Source organism: Molothrus aeneus, chromosome 3 (genome assembly GCF_037042795.1).
Source record: "Molothrus aeneus isolate 106 chromosome 3, BPBGC_Maene_1.0, whole genome shotgun sequence".
NCBI lineage: Eukaryota > Metazoa > Chordata > Aves > Passeriformes > Icteridae > Molothrus > Molothrus aeneus.
The window spans coordinates 69,046,268-69,059,120 of record NC_089648.1 but is presented as its reverse complement, the minus strand read 5'-3'; the positions used below and the strand labels follow the sequence as shown (position 1 = coordinate 69,059,120).

At 40.2% G+C, this 12,853-nt stretch overlaps 1 protein-coding gene across 1 annotated transcript in view; it reads right to left on the bottom strand.

Moving 5' to 3' along the window:
- Positions 1-1,677: 1,677 nt before the first annotated feature.
- The window catches only part of PDSS2 (decaprenyl diphosphate synthase subunit 2), a 110,420-nt gene continuing 99,244 nt past the window's right edge, over positions 1,678-12,853 (bottom strand). The window contains exon 8 of the mRNA XM_066547140.1: positions 1,678-4,876. Coding sequence (XP_066403237.1) covers positions 4,718-4,876 — 159 coding nt within the window. The 3' untranslated portion in view covers positions 1,678-4,717. The remainder of the gene's footprint in view (positions 4,877-12,853) is intronic.

Here is a 12,853-nt window from a genome sequence, read left to right as displayed (position 1 = left end):
AACAGGCTGCCTCTCCAAATCCTCTTACTGCACCTTCTTGGGAAAGGCTTTCCCCCTGACTGAGGGAATTTACTTCTGCCTCTATTGTTTCTTTGTGACAACAGGGGATAGAGTTGAGAGGTGGGTGTTTGGCTTAGCCATGGTGCTTTCTGTGTGTCTTCAGACACAGAGACCATCTCTGCCCTCTAAGGGTGCTGAAGAGCTCTTGGCAGGGTTAGGCCAGGCCCAGCAGAGTGTGAGAAGTTGTGTCCCTTTAGCACAGCCAGGGCATCCTTTTGACAAGTGTACTGTCACTTCTTCAGGATCCTGCACTTGTTTGGCAGTCAGGTTCCACATGATCAGAGGTAAAAAACTGTTCTAGATACCTTGCCACCCATGACCACACAACCTCAGGGCACATCTCTGTGTGATATTCCTACTCAGTTAATCCTAGGAAAAGCTGGATACAGATTCTTGAGACACACTGATGTGAACATTCTGATTACCCAGGATTGTTCAAAATATGGAGGAGTCATTGTAACAAGCTGGAAAGCAACCCTGCAGGAGGCAAAGAGAGAGATGCTGTTGTTTCTTCCACAAACTGTGTTTCAGAGGAAAGGAGAGAAAAGGTGTAATTGTTAATTATCTCCACGAGATGGTTCCCAAAGTACTGGGACAGCAGCAACGCACAGCCCAAATACCAGATTAGGCTCAGGGCCAGTGCTTTCATCATAGTTCTCCAAGGGAAAGCACAACCAAGAGCTACACAGCACAGCAAACTGCAAAAGACAAACCCAGCTTTCAACAAGCTCTCAAATTGTCATGTTTACTCTTGAGCAAGACAGGCAGTGGGTAAGGGAACAAATGAACCTGCATCAAGAGTGAGTAAGTCAACATCACAACCAGCAATAGCTAAACAGGCATAAAAGGTTCCCTCTAGCACACTCTGGTAAAACATCCTATTATCTTGAGCCCTAAGTGTCCATCCTGGGTACCAAAAAGAATTGTGTTGGACAGCAGCTAAGCTGCTCAATCAGTGCCCCCCACCAAGGGATGTACTGTGGGTTTTTAGTTCTGTACAGACAAAGGATGGATGCAGTCCCTCATAGAGGGATTTTCTGGGCTGAGATGAAGCACATCTGGGGTTAGACATGCCCAACCAAGTTCAGTGTGGTACATCCCACCCTCTGTGCCCAGCACAGAGGAACAGGGAGCAGCATTCCTCTCTACCCAGCTGAGGCAGTGTGAGGCCAGAGGCAGGCAAACAAGGGCTTTTTGTATTTGCATGACTTGCTGCTTTACTAAAAGTAAATGCAAAATCATTCAAAGAGATCAAAGAGTGATCTCCCTCACAAGCAGGTGAGGGAGATCTGAAGAGTATAAAGGTAGCCTACTAAAAGTGCCTTATGATTAAAGCCCATTTCCCCATGCTATTTGCTGGTGCTTCAGCTCAGTGGGCATGAGTGGGGGCAAGGAGACTCTCAGACCAGAAGAGAAAGAGCTTTTTACTGAACTGCTTCTGTTCCTGGAACAATTTAAGGCTACAATCCTAAAGGTCAAAAATATTGTGGGAAACTGGAATTGATGTCACCAATAAAAGATACTATTTTAGTAGATTCTTCTAAAAATCCCTAACCATTAACAGATAGAGAAGTGTCCCCACACTCTACCTGAGAGAAAAGCAACAGTGAGAAAATCTGTTGGTTGAGTAAAAGACAATTTAATAGATAAAAGGGGAAAAAATGAAAACCAAACCATGAAAAACAAGCAAGGAAAAAGCAATCACTACCAGTCGATTGACAGTCCCCAAACAACAGACCCCTGCAACATCCCCCCTCCCCATCCCGTTTTTATTACTGAGCATGATCTTGTACAGCACAGGCTATCTCTGAGGTCAGCTGCCCCAGCTGTGCCCCCTCCTGCCCCCTGCCCACAACCAGCTCTTCACTGGGTGTCAGAGTGAGGAGCAGAGAAAGCCTTGGTAGTGTGCAAGCACTGCTGAGCACAGCAGGTCAGCAACACTGTTTTAGTTACAAATCCAAAGCATGGGAGTGAATAGGATATAACAACAAAATTAACGCCATCACAAGTGGGATGCAGTAGATCAGGATAACTTTTTTATTTTAATTTGGTTTAAAAAGCAGCTGGGACCTCGTCCTGTATTTTGTGCATCTGTGGAATGGTGCAGCAATTCCACAGTGGTGATAGGTTCAGAGGAGCAGCCACCAGGAATGTCTGCTTGAGTAGCTGGGTGACTGAAGTAAATGGTGTGAATGCCTTCCTCAGACCACAGGCCTCCCTCTCCCTGACCTGCTTTAGAGGTAGGTGGGGACAAGGAACCAAGGAGACAAAAATAAGACCATGACCAGACCAGAACAGCCCTAAGGTTACACATTGCTCAGAAACTGTATGAGGTGTGAGGGGTACATTAGTACACAGCAATGATTAATTCACTCGGAGTCTGACAGATAGGTACAATACTTTGCTTGTAGTTTACCTAGAGGAAACAAGACAACAAAAATTTCTGAAGAATTACAGGCAAATACGTTAAATATAAGATTACTTGATAATATTGATAAGGGATAATTCACGTTGTTTGTTTGGTATTTTTTAAAATTAAGGTTGAATAATTCAAGAGCAAATCAAAACATTCTGGTGATAAAGATACAAAAAAAAAAAGTAATTAATTTTTGGTGATTCCCCTTTACTGGTAACAAGTACAAATAAAAACTTGTACTTGCATGAAAAAATAAACGAGGTGTACATAGTTTTGCAGTATGTTTGGTGTTTCTTTCACATAGCTGAGGTGAAGTGACTCAGAATATCTCCAGCAACCCAAGCTTTTTGCAGCCCTAAATCATTATGAACCAATTAACACAGATGTAAAACAAAGATGATGAATGGCTCTTACTTCATGTAATGTGCAAAAACAAGAGCCAAAGAAAGCTGAAATGTGACTCTGGTTGAACTTAGGTAGTTCTTTCAAGCACATTTTTTTATTAGAACTTCAGGGAACTTAATGGGTAAGTGCCTGGAATAAACCATGCTTCTCAGTGGTTCTCTTCTGTCTTCAGCCCTTCTACTGCAGTAACAACAGTAACTCAGGGAGAAGTTCCAGAGTCTTGGGAAGAGAGAAAATGCCAGGGCAGGAAAGAGAGAAAGTGCAAGAAAGAAGGGGTCTGGTGTTGAAGCCACGGTCCAGAACAAAGCGAGTCCTGAGTTCTGGATGGTGCTCCTAAACAAAGATTTGGACCCAAGGTTGCTTATTATAAATAAAATATCATGGTATAATGTGGGCAGAATGTACACAGAATATTATGTACATTACACAGGATGTATTTTCAGTGTATTTTTAGAGGATAGAGTTTTTATTTATATTTTGCATTTGGTGGAATGCAACACTCTGATCTATGACAAACAAGCTGTGCAACGGGGAGGGAGCGCAGGGGGAAAAGGAGGGAAGAGAGAATTTAACAGAAATAACTCCACTTAGTGTTTGACTGAGGGATGTAATGAAATCTGTTTGCTGTGCTAGCTGTCTCCAGATTGGGCTGTAATTACACCACAGAAGGAAGAAAGGTAGCTGAGTCTCAATCTAGATCATTTATGTAAACTCAGCCTTCTTGTCAACGGCATTCTCAGATTGCACGAGTGCAAACCACAAAAATCATCTCCTATGAACAAAACAGAGACGGTCTCAAATTGCAGGCTTCTGATACACCTTATAAGCCATCTGTAATTGGACTTGAAACTCCAACACACTGAGGTTCAAAACTTCTCCAGTATTTTCTGCATTTTATTCAGTGCAGTGACTACTCACAGAGGAGCATTCCTGCTTCCTTTTTGCCAAAGGCCGATGTCTAGCCTTACAAATTAACATTTATCTGGCTTAAATTAACACAAGTGTCACAAACATAGGAAATTCTTTTGTGTAAGACTCTGTTGAAACAAACTGCTGGATCCGAGGGAGGGATATTCCCTCCCCCAGAAGAGTTGGAAAAACCTCATTCTTTGACCCAGAGCAACATTTTACATAGGCACAGTATAAACTCCAGGCACTCAGTTCCCTTAACAGAGCCAAATTAATATTTGATTAAATATTTTAAAGCTCCTACTTACCATGCTTGACACATTTTCTCAGCAAGTTTTTCAAATACAGAACTCATTAGGCACAGGGTAATTTTACATTTGAATACATAAAAAGAGTGTGAGGAGACATAACTGCGTGCAGACAGAGAGGGATTTTCCCCCATTAATCCCCCAAACTGCCCTTCCCCTTGGATAAGGGTATGTTAATTCCCGGCTTCGGCAGCTCACTCTCTCTGGACAAGTTAGAGCGGGTTTCTCGTGACACCTGGATCTTCACGCCCTTCCATCCATCCCTCCCTCCCTGCATCCCTCCCTCTGGCAGGAAAACCACCGGCCTCCGCCCTGGCGCCGTCCCCGCTGGTGCCCAATCAATACCGCCTTATTTCCTGTCCATTTGCTGAGGTCACGGAAACGGGACTCATTAATTATTTCTACCGGTGCAGCCTCAAGTGCGCTTCTGGCACGACAAGCGAAAACCGTCTGTGACCTTTTTTCTTTCCTCTCCCGAATTTTGCTGGTGGCGGCGGCAGCGAGGGCGCGTTCCTCTGCCGGGACGGGATGAGGCGATCGGAGGTGTGAGGCGGCACCGGTGTCCCCGCCGGGTCGCTTCCACCTGAGGAGGGAGAGACGCTCCTGGCGGAGCAGCAGGTCAGGGAAACCTGGTCACGGCGTAGACGATGTTGGCCAAGGCATCCCTGGCCTCCGAGGGAGGGAATCGCTCCAGGGCTGCCAGCGCTCTGTTTCCGTGGCAGCGGCAGAGGTCGATGGCAGAAGTCACACCTTTGCCAGCCTTGATCGCTTCCTGCAGCTGTTGGAAAACACAGGCACATCAGTGAGGGGGGTGTTTCAGCCGTGCAAAGTTATCTCTGCGAGCACAGGGCTTCTACCGCCTCTTCCCGAGGTAAAGGCAAAGCCAAAGCCACCACACAAAGCCCTTAAATCCTCTCAGCTGCTCTGTTTAGCTCCCTACCGCAGCGAAACTGTGTATAATGTAAACTACACCACCCGCAACTTCATCACATGAAAGATGCTGGCTCTCCAAAGGGCACGCTTAAACTAAAAAAATAAAATTAAACTTTTAAATATCTGAACATTTGATACCTCAGCCAGTGCCTGAGAGCTTTTGTTCAGAACTGGCAAACCAGCCATTTGCTCACACTCCTGTTTTCTGCAGTGAAAATCTGCATTTTGTGAACACCCATTCCATCCCCTGCTTTCAGAAACCACCATAGGACGACACAGGTGGAACGACTTTATTTTGTAATAGGGGTTTCTATTTATAGACCATGTGATTACATTGCTCATAGTGGACAAAGGCAAATTTTGTCAGTAAAATGTGGTAAACTAGCATAATGAATTCATGCAAACTTATCAATAAGGCTAGGGAATTTGACAAAGGCTCGGTGATACACCATATGAGAAAGAAAATACTTTCATGGAATAACTGACATTTCACAGCAAGTTGCTGGAAAGATTTGGCACCTAAAAAACTTGGGTAAATGATGGGTTAAATTTCCTGTAAAATAATACAGACAAAATTGACAAAATAAAGCATGCTATTTTGCCAATATCTGAACTTAGCAGAACTCTAAACAGCTTTTATTAAGTGCTTTTTTATTTTTAATTAGTATTTTCTTTTTGAACAACATAATGAGACTATCATGAAACACTATTATATTTTCTACTCTAAAACGCAGGTGTTCCCAGATCAACTCCAGCCTGATGCCTCATCCAAGAGCCTGGGAACAAAGGCCAGATGGATCTTTGGGATTTGATTTTTCCAAAAGGATTACAGCATTTCATGATCTTTAACACGCCCTTCATGGCTTTCACAACTGTCTAACGCCATTGCACCAGCTTTTTTAAAAAAAGGCTTTTCTTGGATACAGGTACCTACAGTAACAAACTATACAGGGTTTCCTAAGTCATGTTTTTCATCAATGTTTTCACAGCTCAGTGCCCAAATTATTTAAAAATACATCACTATGACCTTACCTATCCAGTTTAAATAATAGGATAGGTATTTATATTCATATCTAGGATTTTTTTTAAGATATGTATATATATATAAAAAATACATATCTTAAAAAAAATCCTAGATATGACCAAATCATAAGTCACCCATTTTCTATACATACGTGCATTCATACAGAATGATTGATGCTTCTTATCTGAAAGTGGATTCATTATCTGTATTTAAAGATGAAATTAGCTGAAAGCATATTACAGCACTTGAGTGTTCAAGTCCCAGTTCATAAAAATTTTATTCTCCTCTTCGGTTGGAATCTTCCTGCACTGTGTGCTGGAAAGGAACTTGCCCTGAGGCATAAATGCATCACACAGCTAATTCAACATGTCTTCTAATGAGAGGGAATCACCCTATTTCCAGGGCTCTGCAGCAAAGGTGAGGATAGGTGAGATGAAGTGCTCTAGCAGCGTGCAAAGGTGTCCCTTCCTCTTCTTTGAGGCACAACCTTGTGGGACAGTAGAACCCCATACATCTTGAAGTAAACTCTGCTGATTTGCTAAAGCTTATTACAAAGGATTAGCATAACTTCTAATACTCATGGAAGTATATACTGGGATGTAAACAGGAAAGAAAACAGCTCCTATAAAATGCCTTCAAATTGGTGAAAAGCCAGAGAAGCTTAGCTTAGGCATATATATGCTCACATATATGTACCATGACTGAGTTGAAAGAGCAGAGTCTGGAAAGGGGGAGAATCCTAACACAAGGACACAATCCCTTTACACGCCTGTCTTGTGTAAGCCCTCAGACACACGCACTGCTTTGAAGCCAATACAATCCCAAAGCTCATGTCAAACTATAGGCAGAGGAATCACTACACAATAATCAGACTAATCTGCTATTGAATGTTTCCCAGCAAAATTCAAGGAACCTCAAAATGGAAAATACCTGCTTACATGGACAGCTTTTCAGTTAGAGATCCTCCTACGTTACAATTCATAGGCCTCAAAACGTACTTGGTTTGTAGTCCCTTTGCAGAAGCAGCTGGTCAGCTCAAATAAGCATACACAGAGGCAAAGCAGTCGGAATTAACCAGACTACACACTAGCTCTATCTCAGCAGGGGTTGTACAAGGGAAAAAAGAAGTAAAAATATGGCTTTTTGTAGTGGGAAAGTTCTTTAAGAAATACAGGAACTAACTCTGTAACAAACCAGGCTTCAACAGCTCTGCTATATGCAAAAGCCCCCTAATTTAAGACTTTAGTTGTACTCTTGGTTATATTACAGTTACATTTTCAGACTCTGTCTCTCAGATTTTGAGCTTCAATAATTTTATGTAATGAACTTCACAAACTAAGAAAACAGAAGAAAAAAAAATCAATGTATCAAGTATAGATGCATTGTTTTTAAATTTGGATAGGAGCAGCTGATTTTTACAGCAAATGAACAGAAAAGCAGAATTTACTGCTTTGATTTTTTACTTTATAAACTTTATTTAAACTGCCTCATTGATTTCTTCTAAATATAAGAATCTGTTCTTTTAGTCTCTACTTATATGGCATATTTAATTTTGTGCATATTTCCACTTGTAGGAACAATTTAATCCACACAACCTTCTTCAGAATGATATTCAGTAATTAAAACTGAACACAAGTCAAAACACAGATTGCTTAGCTACACTTTTCTCCAGTTGAACTGCTAGATATGCTGGAATACTGCATTTTTGCTTTTAAGCTTTTGTTCAGACCATTGGCATTAAAGCCTTACTTCATTCTAGAAGTGCCAAGACTCTGAAAAAATCACCAACTGGGTTTTGGTTATTTAAATTCAGCTTAAAGAATAGTCTTGCAATAGCACAGCCAAGCTGGGGCTCAGATGAGATGTGATCTCCTCCACCATGTATCTGCACTGTTTTGCAATCTGTGCCCTTGCAGATACTCAGAACTTAACTGAGCAAACCCACACTGGCTCTGCTTTGAGTGAGAGGCTGGACCAGACATCCCCCAGAGATCCCTTCCAGCTTCCAGTACTGTATGATTCTGTGAAGAGACTTCAAAGTACCATGTTTCTCAGTCTGTTTGTTTTAAAAGGGCAAAGAGAGGGCTTCTCATCCATACCACAGAAGTGAAGGATTTGCCTTTCAGACCAAGTGCTCTGGATTGCTGTTGGACAGAACAGCCGGTCTGAGGGCAGCAAGAGGTCAGAGAGGAAAGCTAGGAACTGCTGGATTTTGGAGACTGAAGAACTAAAGGAGTCAAAAACTAAGCAGGTGTTCAAGTACAAAGTCAACTAATTTCAAATCTTCTCTGCTGAGACACTTCTGCTTCATGAGCCAAAGGAAAGATGATTGTTTTCACACAGTGCTACCTGTAGGGAGCAACAAATCGGGAGCAGGGTGGGGAGGGGTGGGAAGACTCACTGAATATGTGGTGAATATTTTGGCTGTAATAGACTTTATATGCAAAAGGAGAAAGACAGCACTGAAATTCCTGATATTTTTTTTCCTTAGTCCAACCTAGGATTAATTATTTCCAATTATAATTATTTCCAATTAATTATTTCAGTGGCAAAATCTCAAAAGTAACTTCAGATTTTTAATGTTGTTGTTTTAAAAGGATGATTCTAAACCAGATAATTTGTTATCTACTGAAATCTTTGAATATCACACATTCTCTCTGATCCTGAAGCGAGCTAAAACATTTTACATTTCTGAAGTGCACAGTACTTGCTGAAACAAAAAGAAACCCCAAAACCTAAATTGATTTGTGGCTGAGTGACAGAATAATGCTCAAAATGCCTGCAGTGTTCTGCACTGGCTTTCCTAAATTTGTTTTCCCTTTTGTGGGAGCAGCATGCTTAATAAGCACTGGTGTTTTAGACCACTGAAATGTTAACCTTAAAAATGTATCAACATATTTTATAGGCAGTAGATCAGTTTTGTCAAATTTTTTCTTTGTTTTCTAAAGAAGTACTTTGGAATGTTTCAGCATCCATTCTTGTGGCTGGACATAGGGTTGAGCTCTTCCTTCTCAAAAATATCCTGCACAATCATTTATTTGCATCACTTCATAGCATCATAGGATATAAATTTATTTTTCAAAAAATCTTTTGTTTGCTACATGCAGCATGATATGCCAGCTGAAACTGGGGCAGTATTTATCAAATATTTCCTGAGAAACTTTTCTGTACAAAAGGTAAAGAAATGCATCTTCAAAGGGCCCAAACACTCTGCAAAAGCCTCCATTAATAGAGTAGAATTTATTTTCTTTATTCATCTGACAAACAGAAAAAAATTCTTTTTACTTCAAACTGAAACCCACACTATATATAGGATAAGACCAAATGTGGGGAGGGTCGTCCCCAACAGGAGAGGAAAGATGGCCTGCTTACAGGGAACACTGCTGTTACACAGCTCTTAAAATACTCTGCCAAAAAAATTACAAGCCATCCCGAGACACTGATTGATTGTACAGATTCTTTATTATTTTGGCAGGGACACCAAAGCCTTTCTATGTCTTTCACAATGAACTAAACAAGACCCACTGTTTTTTAAATCTCAACAATGGTGGTTGTGAAGACTCTTCACCCAAAAGCATAATTTTCTTAAATCCCCCTAATACAAACAGTGTTTGTTAATTGTCATCTTAGCACAACAAGCAATCAACTTCATATTTATGTTAAAACATATTATTTGCTTTAATGAAACAAAAGTTACGCTGGATTTATACCCCAAAGAAGTGGGAAAATACCCACTGATTACAAACAAAGATGCAACTGATTGTTGGTACTGGATGTGCACCTTGATAATTCAGATATTAATTACAAAAAATAAGAAAACTGCTTCATCTGAATGGCTTTGGATGCTTTTGTAATACTACTAACACATCTAAAAAGCCCCATTGACTGACTATGCTGTGTTTTTTATTATATGTAACAAAAGGAGCTAATGGCAGTGGTTGCTCCAAAACAAACAAGACATCTTCATGCAAAACCAAGAGGGTCCATAAGCATCTACAAACAACAACGCTCTGTTTTTAACTCTTTGCTGCATTTCATGAGCAAGAGGGTGAGCAGCCTGTGGCCTACAGTCCCACGGTGACTCCCTGGCATGTTAGCAAAGCCATGGGATGACTGTCCCTTACCCCACGGGGCTGCAGACCCGCAGCCAGCACTGCACAGGATGGCTGCACTCGCTGTGGCAGCCGGCAGTGGGGTGGGCAAGGGCAGCCTGCACCTCTGGCTGGCACCTCTGGCTGGCACCTCTGGCTGGCACTGTGCTATTGTTATTTATTAGCAGCATGGCAGTAGGCTACCGCTGAGAAATCTCCTTTTAGCCAAATGTGCCCTCTTCCATTTTTCTTCTCTTTCCCACCATCTGGGAAGTCAAGACTTCAGTGCCATGCAGTGTATGAACAGCTGGATCTGCCCCATCCTGACTCATGCCTTCCAGCACTGTACAAACTCAGCTCCTGGTGTTGATGTAGTGCACAATATTTCATACACAAACCAAGAAAGTATGTCATAGCATACCATGCCAGACTATGCCATACTTTCCATGCCAGTTTGGATGAAAGGCCTCTATAACAGACAGCAGAGCAAATGGACAGGGATACAGAAAAAAAATAAAGTTTTGCTACATCCTCTCTCACTTGACTTAATTTATATTTTCTGAATACTGCATTTAGAAATCATTGCATAGCACAGTCACTGGCTGCAAAATACAAGATTTATTTCTTTATTTAGTATTATAATTTTTCTAGAGCCTTGGCCAGAAAACAAGAATTACTCCTAGCTTACTCATTTCTGCTACTAGTTGGGCCTTTGTTACACTCCTTTAACAAGCCTGTATAATGCCAAGCACCATTAAGGCCTCAGCTTTAGCAGAGAGTTTTTAATCAACATTATGAAATGGAAACAATTACATTGAGAATCTCAATTTGTTGTTTGAGAATTACACAGCTTATCTTGCACACAAGGTATGCGTAACACAGATAAAGGTTCTTGATTTTAAGAAGTCTGAGATTTTTGCCACATACAAATGAGGAGGACAGGAAAGTTGCTGTTTCTTTCAATCACATACATGAAATTTGTCCCTTACATACATTGGTACTTTCCCTTTTGTTATCTGAGAAACCCACAAAAACAGCTGAAACAATTTTTTCATCTCTTTCAGAGACTTTCAAACACCACAACGATTGATCAATAATTTGCCTGGATGCAGTGTGATAGCATAGGAAAAAACAGAGTGAGAGTGAAACCCTCAGATACTAATTTGAGAAAACATATATTCAGAACACAGACAATATCAAAAATCTTTCTGATAAAAAGATTCAACAAACCTGGGATGAAAAATCCCTAAAATATTTTGCAAAATATAGTGACCTTATTGACCTGGTAGTCTCAGACCTAATCAAATTAATAGAAAGCTTTTCACATTATATTTGTATCACAGACCTCACCAAACTTGCTAGTATGATGCAGCTATTTTTTTGTCAGTGAAAAAAATCAGGGGTTCCATTTTAATATAACATGCATCAAAAGAACAATTCAGAATTCTTAAGCAGTCTCAAAATTGAAATGAAACCTTCACCTTTTAAGAAGGCATGTTAAATGTGTGGATCTCAATTTCTCAAATTTACTTTCATTATTTTAATTGAAAATTAAAAGGTAAAACTTTCTTAAGTAGGCTAACAACTTTTGTATACGTATATTATGAGTTTAACTAAAGGAATAATATTTTTATCTCAATTAAGTGGCACACTGAAGTTCATAATAAAAGCTAAGAGAAGAAAAATAATCAAAATTTTCAAAAGTTTTACAGCTAGTTTTGGTGATCTTTGCTTTTACAAAACTAAAGAGGAGATATTTTGAAGGCTCAAAGAGACACAAGCTCCAAGATTTGATTATGAATATTAAAGTAACTGTATCAACTGAATAGAAAGATAAGAAGGGACTGTGATGCTGAGAAGAAAAGACTGAGCAACGTGCAAAGCACTGCCTGTGGCGATGGAAGAGGAAAGACAACAGAGCAAAAAGCAAAAAAATAAATACTGATTTGTACAGCACATCATGCCCTCTAACTGGCTGTGTGCATGTGCTGGTCAAGTTGTTCTGCTGGGGACAGCTGCATGTTGAGTTCATTTAGCATAGATGTAACATTATGACCACTTTAAGCCAACAAACATAGAAAAGAGGGACATGATAGCCTAGGCTTTTGCAACTGACCTCTTGAAAAAAAAAACAACTAGAAGTTGTTTGAACTCACAAAAATCATGCACAATTTTTCATATCATTCACTTCATAATATCTGTGCTTGTGCAAGAGATAATTACCTAAAGCCAGCAAAAATCATGTGCTTTCTTGCAGAAGTCAATTGCTCAAAATACAAAACTTGAAGGGCTTTCTCTCTTTCTTTACCTTTTATTCAAGTGTCCAAGTAGCCTAAGCATAATGTAAGTTTTTTAAATTCATGTGAAGGATACAAGATCTGAAATAATTTCAGTCAAAATATAGAAGAGTCTGACACATGTTTGATTTAGTAAAGCAAATTTAGATGTTTTTCTTTCCCCTTTGACTTTTTTTTCCAAAGTATGGAAATTATACTGTGTGGATTTGTGGAAATGACAATTGTGGATCACAATTATAACAATTAAAAAGAGAAAATTCGTTCTGGACTTGCAAAAGTAACCTAGGTTAAACATTCACAGGAATGTCCCCAAGACATCTGAAGAATAAATTTGGTGCCCTCAGTGGTGATTTAGAAGAAAGAAAACTGATATAAATATGACTGGTACAGAGAGCAACCTAAAAGCATAA